General features: G+C 52.4%; 1 protein-coding gene across 1 annotated transcript; it reads right to left on the reverse strand.

Annotated features, from left to right (window-relative positions):
• RAMP3 (receptor activity modifying protein 3) lies at positions 1 to 25,370 on the reverse strand. The gene is made up of 3 exons (XM_063087460.1): positions 25,291 to 25,370; positions 10,663 to 10,795; positions 1 to 1,315 (listed from the first exon to the last, which is right to left on the reverse strand). The coding sequence occupies exons 1-3, from the start codon at positions 25,352 to 25,354 to the stop codon at positions 1,060 to 1,062; spliced, it is 453 nt and encodes a 150-aa protein (XP_062943530.1). The 5' UTR covers positions 25,355 to 25,370; the 3' UTR covers positions 1 to 1,059.
• Positions 25,371 to 26,872: the final 1,502 nt, after the last annotated feature.

The following is a 26,872-nucleotide window of genomic DNA, read 5'->3' on the forward strand; positions in this document are numbered from 1 at the left end:
GTCTTTACTCAGACAAAGCACAGACAGAGACCAACAGAGTACATATGTGCACAGGACCCACCCCAGACTGCACCTTGCTCACAGGGGATCCCGTAAGGAAGGAGGCCCCTGCCCCACCTACACAGGCTCTGATGCACCCCACTCCAGCCCCTGGTCATGGGCACAGTCCACAGGAGTTGCAGAATCGTGATGGGACAGACAGGCAGATCTGCAGGCCTTGAACAGCTCCTGGTAGCCCCAGGCTGTGCCCCCATCTCCCAGCCTTCCAGCCTGAAGTGTGCCTGGTCTCCCCACCAGAAGGGCTCAGGGGTCCACAACATGAAAGGGTCTTCCCAAGGCCCACACCTGCCCTTTCCACCAGGTGTGGACAGGGGCCAGGGCTGGGGCAGAAGATGGGGTCAGGGTCAGGGTCAGGGCCAGGGGTGGACGTGGGGTTAGGGCAGAAGATGGGTCAGGGTCAGGGCTGTGGCAGGAGGTGCAGTTAGAGCCAGGCCTGGAGGTGGGGTCAGAGGCTAGGGCTGGGGCAAGAGATGGGGCCAGAGCCAGGGCTGAAGGTGGGGTCAGCAACAGGGCTGAAGATGAGATCAGGGTCAAAGCAGAATATGGGGTCAGAGTCAGGACAGGAGATGGCATTAGGGGCAGGGAAAGAAATAGGATCTGGCTCAGGATTGGAGGTGGGTTGGGGCCTGGGCTAAGGCTGAGGCTGGGTGGGATTGTATACTGAAAACTGGCCTAGAAACCTGGGCCAGACACCCCGGCCCAGCCAGAGGGAGCGCAGGGTGCAGCAGATGATGACTTCTGTGCCCCACATACAAGCTCTGGCCTCATCACATTTTTTTCCACTGGCCCAAGCAAGAGGGAAGAGCTTGGGTGGGCAGCCTGAGTTCCAGCCAGGCGGCAGGCTAGCCACCAGGACCAGGTCGGCCTGGGAGGGTAGGGTCGGCCTGTGACCGGGTGGGATGCCCAGCCTGGCCAAACACAGGCAGTGTGCACCAGCTCTCCCAGCCCGGGGGAACTTTCTTCAGCTGCCAGGCATGGCCCCTCCATCTCGCAGGGCCCTCACAGCAGCTTGTCAGTATGCTGGCTGCGCCACACAACCAGGCCAGCCATGGCAACCGTCAGCAAGACAGGCACGATGATCAGAGGGATGAGAACCTCGTCCGGGGGGTCCTCCCAGTGGACCCTGTCCATGGTGCAGTTGGAGAAGAACTGCCTGTGGACGCCGCTGATGAAGCCCTGGGCCAGGGGGTTGGGCCAGTAGCAGCCTGAGATGTTGGTCTCCATCTGGGTGCAGTTGGTGAAACTCTCGTAGTACCTGCAAAAGCAGAGGGCTTGACATCCAGGCTCTCCCCACAACCCCTCACACCCACCTGACCCCGGGCCTGGGAGGACGGGCAGGGTTGGTTTGGGTTCCATCCCACTTGGTGGCCTCCTGCCTGCAGCGTGGCCTTGGAAAAGTCACTTCCACATTCCCAGCCACAGGGTCATCTGTGCCTGTGAACCACTCCCTGTGTCTCCAGCCCAGATCTGCGTCATCTGTGACCGTGACTTGCTTCCTCTGAGACCATGAGCTCCCAGGGCCCAGGGTCTCAGCCCATCTCCCCTGGTCCCCCCACCACCCAGGTCTGCCCAGAGGACCTGGAGTGAAAAGGACTGAAGCCATGTTGGGACCTAAAACCTCATGAGCTCTAAAAGATTTTAAAAGAACACAATTTTTTTCTTGGCATGCCTTTCTCTGAGTTCCCTCTTTTCCCATGGTTACTTGATATTCTGAACCTTGGATATGGGCCAAGATGACATTATTTACATGAATGTAAAGTTGTTTTCCAGCTAGTCTGAAGCTGCAGACTTGCAGACTTGCCGGGAGGCATGTGCTCTCCAGACTCTGAGATAACTGAAAGGACAGGAGCAGAAACCAGACGGAGCCTTGGCAGGACCTCGCACCTGGCTCCTTGCATGGAGCCCCCACATCTCACATCTCCCTCCCTCCTGCTTTTCATTTCTCACATTCCATTCCCTCAGCCCCCTCTTTAAACACCCACCAGTAAATCTGAGTCTTTGAGATGGCTTTAGCCTGGCCACTCTCCTCCAGATTTTCCAGAGATGGGTTAGCCTAACATCTCTCCTCAGGTCACCGGTGTTCCTGAATAAAGCTGACTTCCATTTTCACCAATGTTTGATTTTTGAGTTTGTTTTTGAAGGGGGGCAGGCAGCTGGCCCCACCAAGCCATGCTTCTCCAGGGTCGAGGGACATATGGTTATGGCCACTTAAACGTGCAAGGCCCTCACCATCTAGGTACACCCTAAGGGCCCAGAGGGAAGGTCTTTCTAAGGCTGGGGGCCAGCTACCTCCCAATCAAGTCAACGTGCCTTCATGTGGGGTTCAGACCTGTGAGACTCAGCCCCCACCTCTTCATCTCCTGCTCAGAAGTCACCTCCCTTGGCCTCATCTGGCAGGACACATGGGAGCCCCCTCCTGGGGGTCACCTTGTCAGTGCAATCACATGGGAAGGACACTCAGGTAGCCATCCACGATGCGCCATGTCTTTCTAAGCAGGCAGGCTCTGGATGAGCCTCACAGCTGACTAAAGGTCACAGCTATCACAACCCAGAGTTCAGCCCAATGTAAAGAGCAACTTCCCAATGGTCCCCTGGCCCGGGATGCAACAAGCAGCCTCTGGAGGTGGTGACCTCCCTGCAATTGGGTCTGTGTGAGGAGCTGCCCGAAATCGCCATTACAAGATGGCGCTGATTTCCGGTGGAGGGCAGGGCTGCTCGGTAACACGCCTGGGCCGATTAGGCAGCCACCAATAAGGTAGGAGCACGTCCTAGGCGAGGAGCAGTCTCTATATAAAGGGCGCGGGTTCCCTCGCTCGGGGTCTCCATTTTTGGCAAGCTTATGCTCTCCCTCTCAAGATGCATTAAAGCTGATCTGCAGAAGGATCCTTTGTGTGCCGCGTCGTTCTTGCTGGCGAGACGGTAGCGCGGGACATTTGGTGCCGAAACCCGGGAACTTGTGTCATCGTCAGCACCTTCGGAGACCCCCTGGAGACAGGGAGGATTCAGAACTGCAGGAGGGTAAGTTCGGAGAGGTATGCCTGTTCTTGGTCTGGGGTTAATCCGGTTGGTTTAAAAGGTTTTGAAATCGCCCGTTGGTGTGGTCAGACTGACGTAGATAAGCAGCTGCACCAGAGACCTGTGTGAGCCTCTAGTACGTAAGGGAACAGCGCGTCTCACAGCGCCTCCCACGGAGTGGGGCGCGTTATGGGTTCCACTCAGTCCATGGTTACCGCGTTAGAGGCCGTGCTGAGACAACGTGATATAAAGGTAGGGGGCCGTGTGCTCAAAAATTTTGTAAAAGAGGTAGATCGTGTAGCGCCGTGGTTTGCTTGTTCCGGCTCCTTGACTTTGAGCTCTTGGAACAAACTAGGCAGAGACCTTGACCGCAAGTACGCGGAGGGAGACCTCCGTCAGGGCACCAAGACCATTTGGAAGTTTATTAAAAATTGCTTAGAAGATGAGGGCTGTAAACCGGTAGTGATAGTAGGGCAAAATACATTAGAGGAGGTCCAAGACAGCATGTCAGAAACTGAACGGAGTGAGAGGATGGGTACCCGCAGGAGGAGAGACGTCTCCCATAAGAAAAAGGGCCCTCCCGGTAAGTCTACGGACGAGGGAGAGATTCTAAAACAACAAAGTGACACTCCCGGCACATCTGCCGGTAAAGGAGGGATTTCAAAACCCAGACAAAAGTTGGAAGGGAAAGAAGGAGGCCTCTACCCTATGCAAGAGCTGGGGGCCTTAAAACAAGAATTAGAAGATTTAAATCTGGATGAGCCCGACTCCGATCCCCTCAGCCCTAGTGAGGAATCCGATTTGGAGGAGGAAGCTGCCAGGTACGAGGAGGAGAGATATCATCCCGACAGGCGGCGGAGACCACTCGGGGAGTGGAAATGCCGGCCGCCCCCAGTGGCCCCCGCACGGCCTGCGCCTTCGGCGCCTCCTCTTTACGTGCAGTCTTCTAATCCCTTCTCATTCCTCTCTGATAAAGTGAGGAAAAAGGTTCAAGCTGCCTTCCCAGTTTTTGAGGTTGAGGGCGGAGGGAGAGTTCATGCCCCCGTCGAGTACACCCAAATTAAGGATCTAGCAGAGGCGGTTAGAAAATATGGTGTAAATGCCAATTTTACTCTAGTAATGCTAGAAAGGTTTGCTGGTGTGGCTATGACACCCGCTGACTGGCAAATGTTGGCTAAGGCAGCGCTCCCTACCATGGGTCAATACATGGAATGGAAGGCGCTATGGCATGAGGCTGCACAAGCTCAAGCCAGGGCAAACACTGCTGCACTGACCCCCGAGCAGCGAGATTGGACCTTTGATATGTTAACAGGCCAGGGCCCATTTGCCGCTGATCAGACGGCTTTCCCATGGGGTGCTTATGTTCAAGTTTCTAGCACTGCCATTAAGGCTTGGAAGGCACTCCCCAAAAAAGGGGAAGCTTCTGGACAACTTACTAAGATCATTCAGGGACCTCAGGAACCATTCTCAGATTTTGTGGCTCGAATGACAGAAGCAGCGGGGCGCATCTTTGGGGACCCTGATCAGGCTGCGCCTCTTGTTGAACAACTGATTTTTGAGCAGGCGACCCAGGAATGCCGCGCGGCCATAGCGCCCAGAAAAGGTAAAGGTGTACAGGATTGGCTCAGAGTTTGTCGAGAACTCGGGGGACCCCTGACCAATGCAGGGCTGGCAGCTGCCATCCTCCAGTCGCAGAGACTGCCTAGACAGGGACAGCCAAGACAGGGGCGGAACCAGAGAGTTTGTTTTAAATGCGGTCAACCGGGACATTTAAAAAAGGATTGCCTGAGCCCCAGAAGGGAGGGAGATACCCCGCCCTGGACGGGCTGCCAGTCTAAAAAGGCGGGGTGGGCACTAAAAAATTACTTTACCTTTTCGCCTTATATGGGTACCCAGTATAATGCTACCTCTTCAGGCCTAAATTGGACATATCAAAACCCCACGATGGCGATCCGTTCCAACCCATTTGATGTTTGGCTGTTGTGTGGGGTAAATGGCAGCTGCACGGACCTTTCACCGTTTGCCTTTTCAAAAGGCGGTGGTTGGGGAAATGCCTCTTTTGAGTGGAATGTGACTGAGTCCTTTGAATCCACTGTGTCCATAAAACAGCTTGGAACAAATTACTCTGTCCCGCCAACACCAGTTTGCCTTTATCCTCCTTTCATGTTTATTTTAACTAATATTAGTGATGAGAGGAGTCAGATTGCTTGTGATAACTATACTTGCTTTTATGCACAGTGCCGGAATGCTACGCTGTTCAATTTGGCCATAGTTGCTCGAATGCCTAGATGGATTCCTGTCCCAGTAGAAGCTCCCAATACTATGGTCTTGTTCAGGCAGAGGAGGGATTTTGGTCTCACTGCGGCAATAGTCGCCGCCGTATCCCTGGCGGCGGGTGCAGCCACAGCTGCTGCCGTCTCCTTGACTACCACGGTACAGACTGCCACCACGTTGAATAATTTGTCCTCCGCGGTAACACAGGCCCTAGAAACACAGACTGCGCTAAACGCTCAGCTGAAGGGAGGATTAATGGTGGTTAACCAGCGGGTGGATCTTGTGCAGGAACAAATAGACGTTTTATGGCAAATTGCTCAATTGGGGTGTCAATGGAAATATTCAGGGTTATGTGTCACCAGTATCCAATATAAAAAGTATACCAAAGCTGCAAATTTGTCTAAACAATTATCCCAGCATCTTTCAACAGGTTGGACGAGAGAATTTGACAACCTGATAAACCAGCTGCGCATGGCCATTGTGTCCGTGAATTCAACAAGAGTGGATGTCTCCTTCGCAGCCGGACTGTCCTCATGGATTAAAACGGCCGTGTCCCACTTCAAGGAGTGGGCAGGAGTGATTGGGGTTGGCATGTTCTTATGTGGGGGAACTGTGCTCCTACTATGGTTGGTCTGCAGATTAAAAGCCCAGACCCAGAGAGACAGGGTAGTCATCGCCCAGGCATTTCTAGCCCTGGAACAGGGGGCCAACCCTGACGTTTGGCTGTCCATGCTTAAGGATTAGCCTGCTCTGACTCCCCTTCCCCCTTCCTGTTGGCTGGCCTCCCTGAAGCTTGTTCAGAGGAGTTCGCCCTTGCTCAAACAGGTCTATGTGTAACAACAGGCTCCAGTGTGTCCAGAGACGGGCAACTTCCCCCAGACTTGAACCAACCTAAGACATGGTGCCCGGTGGCGATAGGGTCAACCTATGACGGGTAAGGTCAAAGTCTGTGGAGGGACGACCTAGGACAGGAACGCTGGCTAATTTGTCCGCGACCGCCGAGCTTGTACCAGCCGCTTTAAATGATAAAAAAGGGGGAGATGTGAGGAGCTGCCCGAAATCGCCATTACAAGATGGCGCTGATTTCCGGTGGAGGGCAGGGCTGCTCGGTAACACGCCTGGGCCGATTAGGCAGCCACCAATAAGGTAGGAGCACGTCCTAGGCGAGGAGCAGTCTCTATATAAAGGGCGCGGGTTCCCTCGCTCGGGGTCTCCATTTTTGGCAAGCTTATGCTCTCCCTCTCAAGATGCATTAAAGCTGATCTGCAGAAGGATCCTTTGTGTGCCGCGTCGTTCTTGCTGGCGAGACGGTAGCGCGGGACAGGTCTGCAATGCCAAGGCTGGCCCAGCCACCCATCCAGTATGCCCTGAAAGAAGCCAGGCAGACGCCTGACAAGGCACCACCAGTTCCACACAGGGCCTGTGCTGCATGACAGACACAGGAGAGCTAGGGGCCCTGCCCTGGCTTCACCATGGGAACAGGGGAGTGGCCCACCTCCTCCTTCCAGTGGTGTCCCTGGAGGGAGCGACCGACCTGGCCCATCAACAGGAAGGAGCCACTTCCTGCAAGGAGCTTCCTGCATGGAACATCATCAGTCTGGATTTTGGCCCATTGCCCTCCAGGTGCCCATCCCTCCTGCTCAGGATCTGGGCAGCCCAGGCACGGTCACCCAGCCTGGCCCCTGACTGATCGAAGGCTGGCTCTCAGCTGGAATACAGCTCAGACCCGCACCTGTGCCCTTCCAGGTAACCTCAGCAAGGAAGAGCCAAGAGCAAGGGAACAGTCTCGAATCTGTGTCCAGAGCCGTAGGCTGTCCTGGGCCTCAGCTAGGATGCAGCCCCTGGGACGTGTGCAGGCTCTGGGAGCACCTCAACAGCCAGGCCCATGGGCAAACCTCATCTCGCCAGGACTGCTCCTCCCCCAGGGCCCCAGACTCGGGGCCTGATGCCCACTCCTCCCCACCAGCTGATCTGGGATCCGAGCAGCCGCCAAACACCACCATGCCTCCAAGGCCTTTCCGCTGAACTGCTACCCAGGAATGCCACCCACGACAACCACCCCCAGGGCCGAGATGAGCCAACAGACCCCAGGGAAGACTTGCTGTGGACAGCTAGCTTACGGGGCAGGGTGAGTGGTATGCAGCCCCAGAACTGCCCCGAGAGGAGGCAGGGCAGGGCTGAGAGCCCCCACTGTTCCCAAAGTCCACTTCCAGCCAGAGCTGGGGTGCATGACGAAGCCCACGGGGCAGGGGTGATCCGAGAAGACAGCATGGATAGTGCTTAGTGCTCAGGTTGCAGGGCCCATGTGACAAGGTCTCTCCAGCCCCAGCTCAGCCATTGACCATTGTGATTTGGTGCACATGACTTATCTTCTCTGAGCCTCAGTTTCTTCATCTGTAAATGGGGTTAGTAATACTTATCCAAATGAGAGGACCAAATGAATTGAAGTCCATACACCCCAGCAAGGGCCTGGCTCAGGGCAGGAGCTCCATGAGGTGTCAGGGTGAGCCCACCTGGCTGCCAGGCTCTGGGGCACAGCTGAGTATGGCACCCGTCTCTGAGGATCGGTTCACAGGCCACACACAAAAAGCCCATGCCCGGTGCTTCTCAAGAAAACTGGGAACTGACTACAGTGTTCAATCCCTGGGCCATTCAGAGCCCCCGACATGCCCCCACCAGTTTGGCTCCCCAGAACACTCTCCCTAAAGACAATGCACCCACAGCCCAGAATGGGAAGGAGAGGGGCCCAGCAGGCTGGAAGCCAGGAAAGGACCCTGAATCCCTCCACTCTCTGTTCTCTCTTTCTGGAACTCCTCCTATATTGGTGCTAGACCTGGACTGACCTCTGGCTGCCAACAGTCCTCTCTCTCCTACTCCTAGCAGATTTCCTCTAGGTCCATCTTCCAATCCTTCTGCTCCGTTTTTCATTCCTATCACACTTGTACTTTCCAGGGCTATTTCTTTGTTCCCAGAGTGCTTTCCTTCCCGTTGCATGAGAGGATTAGTTTGTCCGTTTTTAGATCCTGATGGTGACGGCTGGAAATTTCTTCTTGCCGCAGGTCTCTGGGTTGCTTGGTTCCGTATGTCTGCCCTCTGTCTTCAGGGTCAGAGCCTTTCATCACATATCCAGGGACCCTTCCTGGAAGCTCGTGACTGGGCGTGGGGACTGAGAGTGGATGGAACACTCAGAGACTGTGGAGAGGATTGTCACCCGAGCTTTTCGGGAGGTCGCTATCTCCAGGTCTTTCCTCGTGGCTGGTCTCACTTGTCAGGAAGGATGGCTCCAGCCCTGCCCCCGGGACCACCCTCCTGGGACCAACAGAAGAAGAGGGTGGGTGTCCACTGCTTTCCCCAGCCTCCCTCTCTGGGGCACGGTGCCCACTCCCTGTTGTGTGGGAGGCCCAGACACCCTCGGTCTCCCAGCTTTAATAATACACCACCCATGTCTGGCTGGGGTGCAGGAGGGCTCCGGACACCTCACTGCTTCTCAAATGGCTGTCTGGGTGCCTGATACTGCCAGGCTGGGTGTCAAGAGGCCTGTGCAGTATAGACCTGGCTGCTCCCAGCTCCCCCTTTCCAGCTGCCTCCCCTGCTGTCCTCCCCATCGTGGGCTGGAGATCTGTTTAAACAATCTCCCTACCGAGGCTTTAGCCAGTTACACAGAGGAGTGAGACCAGAAGCTCCAAGCTCATCCTCCCCGACCCCCCTCCCCATGAGTCCACTCTGGGCCAGTGTCCAGGCTGCCTCCTTCAGAAGCCTCCTCGTGGCTCTCCAAGGACAAGAAAATGCCTAGCCAGACCCCTTCCCGCCTCCTCAGCCCACCACTCCCAGCAGACTCAGAAATTCTACCCATGTGGTTCAGCAAACAGTCTCTCTACACTGACTGTGTGGCAGTTCTACTCTAGGGCTATAGATGTGGGCCCCACCCTCTTGAGCCACTGTCTGCTGGGGAAAGGGGCACAGAAGCTAGCTACCAGAACAGCCATAAAGACAGGAGAGCACAGGGGCCCTGGGGCTCGGGGGGGTGAAGGAGACCCAGAGCCAGGTAGGCTATGCAGGGAAGGCCCCTGGGCAGTGTCTCCACTGGGGGCGTCTTGGATCTGCCAGTAGCCACCAGTAGGTCTCCAAAGCTGAAATGGCACAGTGGGAGGTGGGATGGGGTGGGGTGGGGCAGAGAGCAGTGTGGCCCATGGGCAATTTCCAAGGAGGTAAGAGGATGATGCGTCTTGACATGTCATGCAAAGTGTGACCACAGGAGATAAAAAGCTCAGTGCTATGGTTTGAATGTGTCCCCCAAAGTTCCTGTGTTGGAAACTTAATCCCCAATGCAACAGTGTGGAGAGGTGGGACCTTAAAGAGGTGATCAATGGATTAACACTGTTATCATGGGTGTGGATTAGCTATCTCTGGAGTAGGCTCCTGATAAAAGAATGCGTTCAGCCCCCTTCCTCCCTCTCTTGAGACTGTTCTCTTGCCCTTCCACCTTCTGCCATGGGATGACACAGCAAGAAAGCCCTTGCCAGATGCTGGCACCTCAATCTTGGACTTCCTAACCTCCAGAACCATGAGCAAAATAAATTTCTATTGTTTATAACTAACCCAGTCTCAGGAATTCTGTTATAGCAACACAAAATGGACCAAGATAATCTGGAAGCTTCCAGAACACAGAGCCCCCAGCAGTGACATGTCCCCATCACACCTGGTAGAAACTGATGGGACCCAATTTCTCTAGTGCCCCCTGGCCACTGACCTCAGACCCAGCCCAGGCTGGTGCTAGAAGAAAGACACAGACACCACAATTTCTACCCAGCCGAGGCTATGAGGAGAGGCAGGGCAACCCCAGACAAGGAACCCCTCCAGGCAGGATGCCCTCCCAGGAAGAACACACCCCAGGCAGGGCACCCCCCCCCAGGCAGGGCACCCCCCCAGACAAGGCACTCCCCCAGACAGAGTACCCTCCCAGGAAAGACACCCTCCCCCAACCAGAGCACCCCCCCCAGGCAGGGCACTCCCCAGGGCAAGACGCCCAGGAGGGGAAGCAGCCATCAGGGAGGGTTCCCAGACCCATAGCACAGAGGAGAGGCAGAAGCAGGGGTGTGGGGGGCAGCATCCAATTGCTGGAAGGTCAGTGTGAGGGGGCGGGATGGGAGATAGCAGGCTGACAAGGGACCATGGGGTTTGCGGAGCACAGATGACACCGGCAGAGAGTGGGGGCTTGGGCGGGGCTGTGGGCGGGGCGGGGGCGGGGCGGGGCATGGCTGGGGTGCAGGTGGGCAGCGCAGCCGGCAAGCCCATGGGCAGAGCAGCACTCACGCGATGAACTGAGACAGGTCGCACCACTTCCACATATCCACCTTGCGCATCATGTGGGCAAAGGCCTGCCCACACTGGGACAGCAGCTCCAGCATGTGTGCCTCGTTGCAGCCGCCTGCTCGGGGACACCCACCTGGAGAGGGGACAGCCGTGGGAATTCCACTGCATCTCACAGAGGGGTGTCCAGGGGCAGGAGGTCTGAGGGGCCATCACCAGGTTAGGGTTAGGGCTGGGGTTGGGGTTAGGGTTTAGGGTTAGGGTTAGGGGTTAGGGTTAGGGGAAGGCATCCAGAACTCGTCCTGAGAAAGACTCTAAGGTCTTGACCATTCCAAGACCTGCCAGGAGGACTCTAGGTAGGAGGAGGACTCTAGCAGAGGAGGACTCTAGGTAGTCAGGTCCACTCGGCTCTGCCAAAGCCCCCTTCAGATTCTGGAAGGCCAGAGGCTGAGGCCACTGCAAGAATTCTTGTTCCCAGCAACAGGGACAAGGCCTCTGGTCATTCTTAGGGTCTGGCCCAAGCTCCTCACACCAGGATTTCCCCATCGCCCTTGCCCTGCCCACCAAAACACCCCATACCCTCCACCTCATGCCTTCACTCCATGCATTTGCCCACCTGGACCATCCTCCCTCCTATGGAGCAATGCCCACCTATCCTTCAGGACCCGCCCACCCCTGTGGCCTTCGCATTTCCAGGCGACAGGACCTCCCTGATCCTAAACTTCCTCCACCTGACCCCTGCTTTTGCTCTCATCATATAATCAAGGGAAAGCCCAGCCATGTGTCCTGGTGTGTTTGTGTGAATGGGTGTGTACACCGCCCTGCTGTGTTGTGTGTCTGTACAGCCCTGCTGTCTCTGTCCTGGTGTGTTTGTGTGTGTGTACACACAGCTCCGACAACTGTGTCCTGGGGTGGGGTGGGGTGGGGTGTGTGTGTGTGTGTGTGTGTGTGTGTGTGTGTGTGTGTGTGTGTGTACACGTATAGAGCCCTGCTATGTCTTGCAGTGTTATTGCTGCAGGCATTTGCTAAACGCTCACTGCTTTCCCGTATTTAGCAGAGACTTGCCAAGGGATGAATGAATGAACTCTTCCTCTGTATGCAGCTCCCCTGGGCCTGAGCAAGTGCTGGAAAAATGCCTTAATAAGGAAATGGTGGGTTCAGATCCAATCACATTCTGGGGCAGTGACCCACCCCACCAGACTGCAGCACCACTCCAGAGATCACAGGCCTCCTAACCCTAACACGAGAGAAGACCCTGAGACCCCCTTGGTTCACACACAAGGGCCCAAGGCCACAGGGAGGGTCGAGGTGTTGGGATCACAGGGTTAAGAGCACTGGTGGTGAGTCGGTCCACCGCACCTATAGCATGCAGCCTGGGGCCCTCGCTCAGGGATAGGCTGTGTAGGTCACCCCTGAGGTGGCTCCAAGCCCACAACAGTGCTTCTGGAGGACAGAAGAGTGACGAGACAGTAGGGCAAGGCTACATGCAGCAAGCAGGACAAGAAGGAGCTGCATCATGCGGCTCGACCCAGCCCTGATGGGGAGGCTGCATTCACCTGGCAAAGGGCACAACCCAGGCCACCGTGGGGAGGGGGGTGTTAAGAAATGCACAGGCCCCGTCAAGATCACCCAAGTGAACGTGAGCTGCCTGCGTGGCAGGCAAGGCTTGCAGCAAGAGGAAGATGGGGCCCAGGCGCCCAAAGCAAGGCAGCTTCATCAATGGCCAGGAGACGGCCAGACACCAGCAGCAGTGGGGGAGTTTCCAGAAGCATATGTGCAGGCTCGCTGAGACCATGGCAGGGGGAGGCCCCTGAAGCCCAGCCCTGTACTTCCCCCAGCCCCCAGACCCCTGTCATCTCTCTCTCAGGCCTCACAGAAGCCCTGAGGGGCACTATAACACCCACTACACAGAGAGGTCAAGTGTCTCATCCAGGGTCACACAGCTTTGGAGCAGTCACCTGTGCCCGGGCCTGCTGTCTTCCCTCACACTTCCTAAGACCCTCCTGGCTCACTCCTCCCTGTCCCCATCTCTCATCCCGTCCTCCAGCAAAAGCAAGGCACTCACTGGGCCTTGCCCTGTTTCTCCCACTGGGAATGGCCACCCCCATCTCCCCAGGAGGAGAACGAACCACCCTCCGCCCGCCCCTCCCCCACCTCACGCCCTCGGGGGCTGGTCCTGACTGCACCCCGTTGCACAGGTGCACACACATGCATACGTGCATGTGTGACCTCTCCCCCCAGCTTGGGCCTGGCACCTGGAGGTCCCCAACAGTGTTTGCTCCATAAATGCAAGAAGAACCCCAGGATCCTAGTGGTTGAATTTTCCTGAGCTATGGGCAAAGGAACTAATGGCCCCGAGGGAAGGCAGGTGGGTTATCTGGACGGTCAGCCCTGCTCCCCTTCATCCCCCACACACTCCAGGAAGCGGTGGGAGTCTGCAGAGGCTGGCTTTCCCCCCAGCGGTCAGTCAGCTCTATGCTGGGGTCTCCTTCACCTTCCAAAGCCCACCAGGACTCACACGGCACCCAGAACCTTGGACACAGGAACACTGTCCCCAACTTCCAGTTGGACTGTCCTCAGATGCAGCTGGGGTCTCACAAGGACAAGCCTACTTGGTCCCCACAGCCACCTCAAAGTGTGTGTCCTTCCTTCCATAAAAATGGGATCAGAGACGCTGCACCACTCATCCAAAATCCCACAGCTTGTCAGCGGCAGCCTGGATGACAGCCCAGGAGGTAGACACCTGGTCATCACCCAAGGCTTCTGATGACACCACCTATAGCTATGGTGTGGATTTTTTTAAACCTATTCAAGCCTCACTATATCCTTACAGAGGAGATAAGCAGACAGACTTTCACATCCAGTCGTAACTCTTCACTCTTGGCCAACAGGGAGGAATGAAACCTGGGCCCCCGGCAGCAAGAGGAACCCCCTCTGAGAAGTCGTAACCACAGGCTGACCTGCTTGTGGATTCGCAGCCCAAATTCACATGACCTGAATCAACTCAGGGAAATGCCAGGTTACATTGCAGCTTAAACTGGCCATGGACAGGCCCCAGCAGGAGAAAAGCCAAACCCTCCTTGAAAGGAGGCACCATCATTGCAGCCCTCAGAAAATCACCATAATTAACTTCCCAAGGAAGATGAGCAGCTCGCAATCAAAAATCAACTAAGTGGAACCTCAGCAGAAAGACCCAACAAGGGGACACAGCCTTCTGGGATGGTGGTAGGAACAGCTCATCCTAAGGGCAAATATCAAATGGAGAACATGATTCAGGAAAATCGACTACATCTCAGTAAGAACAGTGAGAGGCTGTGACATTAGAGCCATAGCCTGATCCCACCCCACCCCCCAACTCCACTTATAGAGGCTGTACTCCAGGCAGGTGCAGCCAGAAAGCAGAGGATCCTTTCTACACCAGCTCCCAGTGTTGTAGTGAAACTAGTTTCACCCTTAGATGGGCAGGCATGTCTCATTCCCCTGAGCTCTGTGTTACAGGAGCTGTCTTTATTCCAGGCACATGAGGCCAGAAGGATGGAGGATCCCTTCCCTACCCAGCCCCTACTTCTAAGGTGAAGGCTCTGCCCCAGGCATGGCAGGCCAAGGACACTGGGGCCCCAACTATCCCCACCCCAGCTCACTGGTAGGATGGAGGATCCTAATGTGATGTAGCTGGTATTCTTATAAAAAGGAGAAATTTGGACACAGAGACAGACAGGCACAGAGGGAAGATGATGTTAAGACACACAAGGAGAAGATGGCCATGTAGAGATGGAGGCAGAGGCTGGAGTTATGTACAAGCCAAGGAAGGCCTGGGGCCACCAGAAGCTACAAAGAGGTAAGGAAGGAGAGTGGCCCTGCAAACACCTTGAATTCAGACTTGTAGCCTCCAGAACTGTAAGAAAATTAATTTGTTGTTTTAAGCCACCCAGTTTGTGGCACGCCATTATGACAGCCCTAGGAAACTACTGTATTAGCCTGTTTTCTGTCACTGATAACAGAATACCTGAAACTGAGTAACGTATAAGAAAATGAAATCGATTTCTTACAGTTTTGGAGGCTGGGAAGTCCAAGGTCCCGGGGGTGCATCTGGTGAAGGCCTTCTTCCTGGTGGGAACTCTCTGCAGAGTCCCATGGCAATGCAGGCAATCACATGGTGAGAATAGCAAGAACACTTTCACATCATCACTTTTCCTGCTTATAAAGCTGCCACTCCACACCCATGATAACCCATTAATCCATTAACCCATCAATGAATTAGTCCATTCATGAGGGCAGGGCCCTCACAATCCTATCATCTCCTAAAGGCCCCACTTTTCAACACTGCCACATTGAGGATCAAGTGCCCACATGAGGTTTGGAGGAGACATTCAACCCATACCAACTATTACAGATGTAAACTACTGAAATTGACACAAGAATAAATAGAAAATCCGAAAAGACCTAGAATAAATAAAGAGATTGAGTTAGTAATTTTAAAACCTCCCACAAAAATAATCTCAGGCTTCACTGAGATAACCCAAATAGCTTCAATGGTGAATCCTACCAAACATTCAAAGAAGAATTAACAGAAATTATTCATATATTCTTCCAGAAAATGTAACAGGCAACACTTACTTCCCCACTTTCCAACTCATTCTCTGAGGCCAGTATTATCTTGATACCAAACCAGACAAAGACATCACAAGAAAACTGCAGGCCAATGCCTCTCATGAATATAGATGTAAAAAAAAAACCTTCAATAAACACTAAAAAGCTAAACCCAGCAACATATAAAAAGGACTACACACTGTGACCAAGTAGAATTTATCCCAAGAATGCAAGGATGGTTCAACATGTGAAAATTAATCAATATAATACATCACATTAATAGAATGAAGAGAGGAAAAAAACAATCATTTCCATTGATTCAGAAAAAGCATTTGGCAAAATCCAATGTCCTTTCATGACTGAGAAACACTCAACATATTAGGAATAGAATCGAATTTCCTCAACATGATAAAGATCATATACGAAAAACCCAGAGCTAACATCATACTCAGGGATGAAAGACTGAAAGCTTTTCCCTGAAGATCAAGAACAAGACAGGGAGGCCTGTTTTCACCACCTCTGTTCAACATAGTACTGGAAGTTCTATCCAGAGCAATTAAACAAGAAAAGAAATAAAAGGCACCCAAATTGGAAAGGAAGAAGTAAAATTACCTCTCTTCACATTATATGCAGAAAACCCTGCAGAATCAACACACACACAAACACTGTTAGAGCTAATAAACTAATTCAGCAGTTGCAGGATACAAAATCAATACTCAAAAATAAGTTGTATTTCTATACATCAGCAATGAATAATCCAAAAAAGAAATTAAGAAAACAATTCCAATTACAGTACAATCCAAAAGAATAAAATTCTTAGGAAGAAATGTAACAAAAAGGACAAAAGTTGTACTCCAAAAGACATTGGAGGATACCTACATGTATAGAAAGACATCCCATGTTCACAGATTAGAACACTTTATATTGTTAAGGAGTCAATACTACATAAAGTGGTCTACAGATTCAATGCTATCCCAACCAGAATCATGGCTGGCACCTTGCAGTAATTAATAAACTGATCCTAAAATTCATATGGAAACTCAAGGGACCCTAATTAGCCAAAACAACCTTGAAAAAGAACAAAGTTGTAGGATTCACACATTCCAATTTCACATCTTACAACAAAGTGCCAGTAATCAAGACAGTGTGGTATTGGCAAAAGGTTAGACATAGATTAATGGAATAGAATTGAGAGTATAGAAATAAATCCTCACATTTATGATAAACTGAATTTCCAAAAAGGTACCAAGATAATTCACTAGGGAAAGAAGAGTCTTCTCAACAAACGGTGCTGGAACAAGTGGATATACACATGCAAAAAAAATAACGTTGGACCTCTTTTTACACTATACACAAAAATTGACTCAAAATGGACCATAGATTTAAATGTAGAGCTAAACTATAAAACTCTGAGAAGAATATATAGGAGTAAGTCTTTCCATCCTTGGATAAGACAAAGTCTTCTTATATATGACACCAAAAGCACAAGCAACAAGAAAAAAATAGGTTGAACTGCATCAAGTTTTTTAACTTTTGTGCTTCAAAGAATACCATCAAGAGAGTAAAAAAACAACCCATAGGATTGGAGAAAATATATGCAAATCATATATCTGATAAGAGACTTGTATCCAGAATATATAAAGAACTCTTACAACTCCATAATAAAGAGAGAAATAAGCCAAACAAAAATGGGCAAAGGATGTGAATGGACATTTCTCCAAAAATACAAACAAATGACCGATAAGTACATGAAAAGATGATCAATATCATTAGCTGTCAGGGAAATGCAAATCAAAACCACAATCACATACCACTTTATACCCCCTTTACAATCACATGCCACTTTACACTATAATCTAAAAGACAAATAATAACAAGTGTTGGTGAGAATATGCAGAAATCGGATCTCTCATATATTGCTGATTGGAATGTGAAATGATGCAGCCACATTGGAAAAGTCAAGCAGTTTCTCAAAGTGTTAAACATCAAGTTACCATATGACCCCACAATTTGACTTCTACGTACATATTATACACGTGCACACAAAAAAATTCTACATAAATGTTCATAGTGACATTAGTCATAATATCCAAAAATGGAAACAACTCAATATTCATCAGCTGATGAACGGATAAACAAGATGTGCTATATCCACACAATAGAATATTATTTGTCCATAAAGGAATGAGGTAATCATACACACTACTACACAAGTGAACCCTGAAAACATTCTGCTAGTGAGAAAAAGCAGTCACAAAATACCACTATTGTATGATTCCACTTACACGAAATGTGCAGAAAAGGCAAATCTAGAGAGACAGAAGACATATTAGTACTTACTTAAGGCTAAGGGGATTGAAAGAAATGGAGAGTGACTAATGGGTATGGGATTTATTTTTGTGATGATGACAATGTTCTAAAATTGATTATGGTGATGACTGAAAAGTTCTTTGAATACACTAAAAAATATTGACATATACTTTAAATGGGTGAATTGTGTGGTATGTGAATTATATCTCAATTAAGCTCTATTTTTAAGGCAAAATAAAAACTTTTTCAAACATACAAAAAGTGACAGAAAATATAACCAGCACACTCAAAGTAATATTTAAGAGTGTCCTTCAGAGAGAAGGAAAGCCATACCAGATGCAAACATGTACCTATACAAAGAAATAAAGAGTACCAGAAATTGTAACTATGTGAATAATTATATAAAATTTGTTTCTCAATATTTAAATTCCTTTAAAAGATAACTGACTGTGAAAACAAAAATAATAAAGCATTGTGGGATTTATAACTTTGGTTTTTTTATATAACAGCAATAGCATATATATCAGGAAGGGAGAAATGACAGCTTTTTAGGCTATACGTGAACCAGTATAATGTCACTTGGAGACAGTCTGTGATGTTAAAGATTTATACCATAAACCCTAAAGCAACCACTGAAGAAACAGTTACAGCCAACTAGCAAGAAGAAAAAGAGGGAGGGCAGGAGAAGAAGAAGAAAATGAAATGGAATAATAAAAAAATACTAAGTACAAAAGAAGGCAGAAAAAGAGGGAAGGGGAAATTAATAGTACCATGGTAGATTTAAACCATATCAATAACCACATCAATAATTGGATTGAAAGTAAGTGGTCTAGACACTTCAATTAAGAAGCAAAAACTGTCAGATAAGATCAAAAAGCAAGACCCAATACAAAAATCTTACTTTAAATAAAAAGACTCAAATAGGTTCAAAATAAGAGGGTAGGAAAGGATACACTATGCTACCACTAATCAAAAAAGGTGGAGTGGCTATATTAATAATGGACAAAGTATATTTTGGAGCAAAGAATATTAACAGAGATGAAGAAGATCTTTTCACACAATAAAGAATTCCATTTGTCAAGCAGACATAGCAATCCTAAACATTTATGCACCTAATAACACAGCATCAAAATGCATGAAGCAAAAATAGAACTACAAGGAGAAAATGAAAAATACATGATTATAGTCAGAGAATTCAATACTCCTCTCTCAGTAATTTACAGAACAAGTAGATAAAAAATCAGGAAGATTACAGGAAACTTGAACAGAGCAGGAGTAGGGGTGGTCAGGGCACAGGCAGGAGGCCAGTGAAGCTGATTGTACTGTGTGCATACAGGGGTGGGGTGCACACAGTTGTTGGGGTAAAGGGAAAGGAGAAGTGATGTTGGAAAGGTGGACCTAGAGCCAGGTTGGGACAGGACACACAGGTCTTCAGAGTTTATTTAAAGCCTAACAGAATGGCACAGGTAAGTCTTCAGCCACAGCACTTTCCACCGAACCCAAACAGGACCTCAGAAGCCCTCACATCATGAGTCCAAAGCAAGCACCAGCCAAGACTGGAGCTGGTATCTTCTCAAGAGGAGCCTATACCATCTCCGCATGAAGGGAAGCCAATATCCTTCTGAAGCTGGACCAAACCACCCACCAGATGCCCCACCTGGCTGGGAACCAGAAGATAGAGACCTCATCCCCTTTAATCCCTGATTTGCTGTGTGGCTCTGGGCAGGACCCTTCACCTTTCTGGGCCTTTGTCTCTCCATTTGTAAAAGAGTGTGATTCTGATTCTGGGTGTTTTCATTGGTTAATAATCATGCACCTACAAAATCTCTTTCAAGGCTAGTCACTATCAGGCTCCAACTTCCTATTTCCACTTTCTATTCTCTCAGCTTCCAGCTGTCCCCACCCATTAGCTGCCCTTCCAGGACCCTTTAGCTGGCAGGAGTGCCTACCCACCCTCCTCTACAAATCAGACTGTTTCCCATCACCACAGCCCCCTTCCTGAGCTCCAGCAGCTCCCACTTCTGTGTATCCTAGGCTGTTGACTGCTGGTTCTATTTTACCATAGCTCTAGACTCTGAAGTGCTTTGAAGGAAACAATAATTATAATAGAAGACTTTAGAAGGCAAACAAAGCCATTCTCTGATGCTAGTGGGAACCACCATGCATAAGGCCACCCAGAAAGCCCTAAGGCTAGGAGGCTAGACTCACCCAGACCACAGCCAGGCCCATGTGTGGGAGTCTCTGGGTTGGAGACCCAAGAATTCATATTTGTTACTCCCTACCCCCCACCCAAGTGATTCCAGTGTGTGGCCAAGGCTAAGAACAAGTGCTGGAAAGCAACATGTGTCCACTCAGATGTGCACACCATCACTTGGAGACTTGATGAAGTGCAGATTCCAATCTAGCAGGCCTAGGGGGTAAGGCACTAATCTTTGACAAGCTCCAGGTGATGTCACTTCTGCAGGTCTGAGGACCACACTCTCAGGAGTAAAGGCATAGAGCATGGAAGAGCAGCAAGCAGAGGCCCTGGGTGCTCACCTGGGCTCTGCCCCTTGGCCAAGGCACGCACTCACTGGCCCCTTCTGGAAATGGAACCCATGGCACCTACCTGGTGGCCCATTGCCCCATTTCCCTTCCCCTTTGGCCTCTGACTCTCCTCCTCTCTCAGTAATGTCCATGCTCCCTGAGTGCCCTGTTCTAAGCGTGGTCCAACCTGCAGAGCCTCACAACAACTAGACGGGACAGGTGCTTAAAGACAGGAGACCTGTGGCTGGGGAGGTCATCTACCTGCCCAGTAGGACACGGCAGGAGAGTCAATATTCAAGGCCAGGCCACCTGTCTCCAGGTGGCATATCACTCCAGGCCCAGGCTCACACCCTCACCCCAATTCCCATCCTTGCTTTGACAAGTGGGGCTCTCTCCCAGGCTTGTCTCTTTGCTCTGGGTGCTCCCCACTGCCTTCCTTTCCTCCTCTCCCAGTAGGCATTTGCAATTACCTGCCAAGGCTGGGCTCTGCATCAGGTTCTGGAGTACAGGCTGACATTTATGTAATGGCCCTGAAAAAAAATCAGGCCTCCTGTCCCCACCCCCAGTTTAAAGATAGGGAATCTGAGGCCCAAAAGAAACCAGGCAACTTTCCCAAGGCCAAACGCAGAGTCAGCATCTGAGCCCTGGGTGGGCTTCCCTCGCAACCTTGCTCAGCTGCACCTGCAGAGCCTGCCAGCAAGAAGTCAGTCCTAGGTCCCTGGTGAGCCTGGCAGTAGAGATTGAGAAGCGCAGGCCCCAGGGACCACGCAGAGGCAGACAATGATGAAGGCAGCATGCGCTCCTATTTCCCTAAGGCCCAGTTCTAAAAGCATCATTTCCCAGCAGCTGACAGACAGGCTTCCCACCACAGTTTCTGAAAGTCGACCTGCCACTCTTCACATCCCTCATAGGGTCCTCTCAGCACCCACGGCGGGTCTCCTGAGCTCCACCCGACATCCCAAGGGGCACAAGCCAGGAAAGCTTCACCCAGTCACTCTCTCCTAGCCAGTGCCATACCCGCTGCCCAGCCCACCTGTCTGAACCCCCAGGACCTGGATCCCCTGGACCTGGACCTGGAACCCCTGGACCTGGACGCCCTGGATGTAAACCATTTGAACCTGGACTCCCTGGGCCTGGACCTGAACTCCCTGAACCCCTTGAACACCCTGGCCCAACTACATCTGGACTTGCACCCCCTGGACCTCCTGGACCTGGACCCCATGGACCTGGACCCCCTGAACCTTGACCCCATGGATGTAAACCACCTGAACATGGGCTCCCTTGTCCTAAACCTGAATTCCCTGAACCCACTGAACCCCCAGTCCACCTAGACCTGTACTTAAACCCCCTGGACCTCCTGGACCTAGACTCTATGGACCTGACCATCTGGACCTGGACCCCCCTGGATGTGGACCACCTGGTCATGGACAACCTAGACTTGGGCCCCCTGTAACACTTGGACCTGGACCCCTATACCTGGATCTGGAACCACTGGATCTAGACCCTTTGGAACCTCTGAACCTAGATCCCTAGAAGTGGACCACCTGAACCTGGACCCCCTGGACCTGGACCCCTTGTATCCCCTGACCCTTGTAGACCTGAACTCCCTGGACCCCTTGAACCCCCTGGTCCACCTGGATCTGGGCCTGAACCCCCTGGAGCTGGACCTCATGGACCTTGACCACCTGGACCCCCTGGATGTGGACCTGAAACCCCTAGATCCCTTGAACCCCCTGGCCCACCTGGATCTGGACCTGGACCTGGACCTGGACCCCCTCAGCCTGCCCCGACTGCCACCTGACAAACCACCAAGCCCCAACCCAGTACTTCCTTCTCTTCTCTACCTCACCTATCCCTCACCTCTTCTCTCCCTCCCCCACCACCTTCTCCCCTCCCCACATCCTCCTTGTCCTGGATGTCGCAATGAATTGAATTGCCCATCTCTCCTACCCAAGGCCTGAGCCTGATGCACCTTCACATTAACCATGATGCTCTGAAACAGAGCTCTAGGACAAGGTCCCAATAACTATCAGTTGCCCTCAGGCGACCATTATGCCCTCTGAGCCCCTAGTCTTCCCCCCTGAGCCCAGGGGGGGTGGACAAAGTTGGCATCGATTTCCCTCCATCCTCAGGGCTACAGCAGGGTTGGTCAGAATAGGAATTGCCAGCCCCTTCCCTGTGACTCTACAATCCACAACTGAGTCAGCCCAGCTTCCAAAGACAAGAAGGATCCCTAACAACATGCCCCTCGCACTGCTCTGCCCTGAATCTCTCCATGTTCCAGATCTCCACATACCCCAGAACCTCCACGTGCCCCAGAACCTCCACAGGCCCCAGAACCTGCACATATTCCAGACTCTCTGTGTACTTCACAATCTCCATGCACCCCACAATCTTCACTATCCCAGGTCTCCACACACCCCAAAATCCCTCTGTAGAGCAGCATCTCATCATGCCCCTGCATTGCTGGGCCTGGCCCAGGCACAATGTGAATGGGCCATTGAGGACCACGTGCCATCCCCAAGTGGGTGTCCTAGAATAACTCCTCTGCCCATAGAGGTGCTGTGAGGATGCCCTCAACAGCAACAGCCCTGGGCATGCACCCCCATGGGACACCTCTGGGACCAGAACAAGAGTGCCCTCCACAGGGAGCCTCACTCCAGCACCACTTCTGAGGCACACAAGCCTTAAGGGGCTCCAGAAAACCTGACAACCCACCCAGTGTCATAGTAACAGAGTAAAGATGCACACTTCTGGCAACACCACCAGAGTGGGTCACTGCCGCTCAGCCACCGCCTGCATTAGTAAAGTTCGCAGGAACTGAATGAGAATAGAAATCCATATTGGTTGGCTCCATCAGGAAACAAAGAACATGCAGGCTTCTGTTTCTTTGTCTCAGGGACTTCCAGACGCTGGGGGATGATAAACAGCCAAACAGCTGCATTTCCGAGAAAGGCCTTTTGTGGCCAGTCATTTGGAAATGAAATACAGGCGCTCTCATCCCCTCTGTGGAAATGAGCCTCAACCAGACCAGCCGGAGGCTGCGGTGACTGTGGTTGGTCGGCCTCGGGAGGCTGTGGTGTCTGGGCGGTTCTGCCCCTAGTCCCTGTGGTCTGGACAATTCCCTCCTCACCCCTGAACCTCAATTTCTTTATCTATAAAATGAGGAGTGGGACCAGATGACCTGCAAGGGACCTCCAATGCTAAACATCTATGGCCCTGTTTTCAGCCAACCACATCCTCCAGGTCTAAGTCACCAAGGCTACCTGCTCTCCAGTCACCGCCCCTGAGTGCAATTGATTCAACAGAATGAGAGTGACCACAGGTGATGCGTAGCAGGACATCATTACTTTTATTCATGATAACAAAAATGAGTAACATGGTACCATGATAATATGATAACATGGTGCGTGATAACATGGTACCATGTTCACACACACGTACACACACACTAGGGTGCTCTATCTTCGGATGTATAAGTGAGTGAGCCCCCGTGAGGCACGTGTGCCAGGCACTGGTGGGCATGGTCCCATACGTCCCCTTACTTAAGCATGAACCTTTTTGCTCCACATCTCTGTGCCCAGCACGAGGCAATTGTAACTGAACTGAGTGAAGTCAAACTGATAGTCACAGCAGCCCTTTACAGGCTGCTATTACTATATCCACATTGCAGATGGGGAAACTGAGGCTAAAGGCCAGTAAGTGCCTTATGATCCTGGGATTATGATCTGGGATTCTCACCCAGACCAGAAGTTCCAGTCAAGGGCTGGGCACCTGCTGAGTGGACTTCCCATCCCCAGGCCTTGAGCAGTGTCCAGTGTTTTCTAAAAAAACAGTTGGGAATTCTCAGACACCCCAGAGGCCAGCACCTTCCCTGCTAGACCTCAACCTAGGGAAGCTTGAGCCTCTGCTCCACCAGAGAGGGACAATGGGAGCCAATGAAACTGGACACACAGGTGGCCCTCAGGACTGTGTCTACCGGAGGCCCAGGATTATTAATGGGGAGGATTTCTGTGCGGGTTCTGCGTGTGGTCCTTCTCAATGCCATGCTAGAGGCAGTCAGGAGAGCCTCAGCCTCCCTCAGAATGAACTCAGAGGGCTTTCCCTCCACCATAGAGACCAAAATCTCCATTCAAGGGGCCTCGCACTGGAGGCTTGTTAAAATCCCAAATCAGTATGCCCCTGATCTCTGGGAACTGCCACATGCCCTTACCCTTCAACACTGCCCCTCATCCTAGGCGCCAACCCTGGAACACGAGATGAGACACACTTTCTGCACACCAAGACCTCATCGATGGAAGGGAAACAATTATTGAGTTTGGTCCACCCTTTTCTCACCTCCCTTCCCGAATCCCAAATCATCAAAGCTCAAGGTACCCAGACAGGCCATCGTACAGCCAGGGAGACTGGGGATCCCTGGAGGACGGACCCAGAGTCCCTGTCCCTCTGGCCAGGGCCCTTGCATCAACTGCTCCCCTCCCAGAACTGACGAGGCTCAGACTCTGCTCACAGCCACCAGCCCTCAGCAGGAATTCTTCCAGCAAGCTTTTACCCTCACACGCACACATGCAGGCATACACATACATGCACCTTCTTATTCTTAGATCATTTCTTAAGTAACTTTCTTCAAAACAAGCTTTTCATTTAATCCCTTTCCATTTTGTGAGCCAGTTTCTCCCTAGAGTCCTATTTTCTTGCTTGGAAGAGGTAAGGAGGGGAGGGCTCTGAAAGCTGCCCCCTTTGCCTCCCGCCAGCTCCGCAGACACACGCCGAAGGGCTGCCCCGGGAGGCCAACGCTGCTGGTGCACAGTCCGCCGTCCGCACCACCGTGCCCGGCGTGCACGCGCTGAAGGCAGGACGGGGAGCTCACTACCTCACCGGCGGCCCATCGCAGGGAAGGGAGCCGGACCTGGCCCGACTCAGCTTGCAGAAGCGACCCCAGACCCCAGACCCGAGGACACGGCAGCTGAGAGGAGCAGGGCTGTCGAGTCCACAGGAGACCCCGTGCCTCCCCTGGCGGCTCCTCCGGAGTGGGGACGGCCGAGGACACTCCCGCAGAGCCTGGGGACCGCGCCAGGGTCACCGCGCGCCCCGCCCGAGCTCCGAGGCAGGGGAGGGGCGCAGCCCAGGCGCAGAGCTGGAAGGCGAGGGTCTGCGCGGGTCCAGAGGTCTGGGGCCCCCGGGGCGGGCCCGACACCCCCTTACCGCAGAGCAGGAGCAGCAGCAGCAGCGGGAGAAGCTGCGGGCGCCGCCGGGTTCGCGTCTCCATGCCCGCCGTCTGCGGCTCGGTGGGGCTCGGGACAGCCGGGGGCGCGGTGGGGGCGCCGGGGCGGGGCTGCGGGGGGCCGCCCAGTCACGCCCCGGTCACGCCCCGGTCACGCCCCGCTCCCTCCTGAACCTGGGGTGCGGTCGTCCCTCTGGCTGGGAGGACGTGGATGGGGGCGTTGGGGATAGTACGAGCTGGTGGGCACGGGGATGGCCTGGGGGCAAGGGGGCAGGCTGGAGTCTGAAGTCCCAGCAGGGGTGAGGCTGAGGTGTAGACAGGGTGCAAGATGGGGTAAGGTGGGGCGCAGGCTGATGGTGGGCTGGGGGGCAAACTGGGTGGGGGCAGGCTGGGGAGCAGGTTGAGGGGTAGACTGGGGGGTGGCCTTGGGGTGGGCAGGGATGCGACCAGCCAGGGAGTGGACCAGAGTCCAGGGCGTGGCCCCTGATGGGGAGGGAGCCTTTGAGCATGTGTATGGGAGTCAGGCCTCCAAGGGACGGGAAAGTGTGTGAAGGAAGTTGCTGTGTAGCTGTGTGAGTGCGTGTGGGGTGTACGGGGGCTGTGGTGTGTGTGGTGTGTGTGTGGTGTTTGTGTGGGTGTGTGGTGGGGGTGTGAGGGGGTGTGGGGGAGTGAAGCATGTGGTATGTGTGAAGTGGTGTGGGGGGTCAGTGTATGTGTGTGGTGTGTGCTGTGTGTGTGTGTGATGTGTGGGTGTGCGTGGTGTGTGTGTAGTGTGTGTGGTGTGTGTGTGGTGTGCAGTGTTTGAGTGTGTGTGTGGTGTGTGGTATTTGTGTGTGTGTGGTATTTGGGGGTGTATGAGTGATGTGTGTGGTGTGGTGCTGTGGTGTGAGTGATGTGTGTGAGGTGAGTGCATGGTATGTGTGTGGTGCATGTGTGTGTGTAGCATGCGTGTGGTATGTGAATGCGGATACATGAAATAGAATGTGTGTGAGAGACTGGAGATAAGTGTGTGTGGCAGGAGGGTGACTGGTGCCCACAAAGATCTGGCCCAGCAGAGTCTGGAGCTCTAGGGGGAGGGAGGGACTTGGTTTCTCCAGCCACAGTTCACTTAGCAGGGACAGGTCACCTCTGTCACCCTTGGCCCCTAGCACAGGCCCTGGGTCCCCTGTAGGCACTTGGTCATGTCTTACGAATCAGTGGTCAAGATCAGTCCTGAGACTTAGAGCTGGGGGTGTGGAGGGGCCAGTCCCCCTGGGGGCCTCTACTGTTCTGAAGAGTGTGGCTTGGGCTCAGGAAGGTGGGGCTTCCTTCTGGACAAGCCCTTCAGCTCTCTGATCCATGGTTACTGCCACCTGCACATGAACTGAGCTGACCCTTTCCTGGCTTAAAAAGACCAACTTTATTTGATAAGGTCCTTATTAGGGATCAGAATTTTCTGTGTTTTTTTTGCTGAAGAGATTGTAATTAGAGCCAGAATTAATTCAAGGGAAACTTAAAACTAATTAAAATTGATCAGTCATCCTGCCTTCTGCCCAAGTGGGTGGGGAGCAGGTGCAGTGGTGA

This window comes from Cynocephalus volans, chromosome 2 (genome assembly GCF_027409185.1).
Source record: "Cynocephalus volans isolate mCynVol1 chromosome 2, mCynVol1.pri, whole genome shotgun sequence".
In the NCBI taxonomy this organism is placed as follows: Eukaryota; Metazoa; Chordata; class Mammalia; order Dermoptera; family Cynocephalidae; genus Cynocephalus; species Cynocephalus volans.

Excerpts from the sequence above, each read along its gene's own strand:
- RAMP3 (XM_063087460.1), bottom strand. The coding sequence starts at position 25,354 with ATGGAGACGCGAACCCGGCGGCGCCCGCAGCTTCTCCCGCTGCTGCTG. Across the intron at positions 10,796-25,290 it reads GCTGCTGCTCCTGCTCTGCG|GTGGGTGTCCCCGAGCAGGC; the intron begins GTAAGGGGGTGT and ends TCCCCTCTCCAG. Across the intron at positions 1,316-10,662 it reads GACCTGTCTCAGTTCATCGC|GTACTACGAGAGTTTCACCA; the intron begins GTGAGTGCTGCT and ends CTGCTTTTGCAG.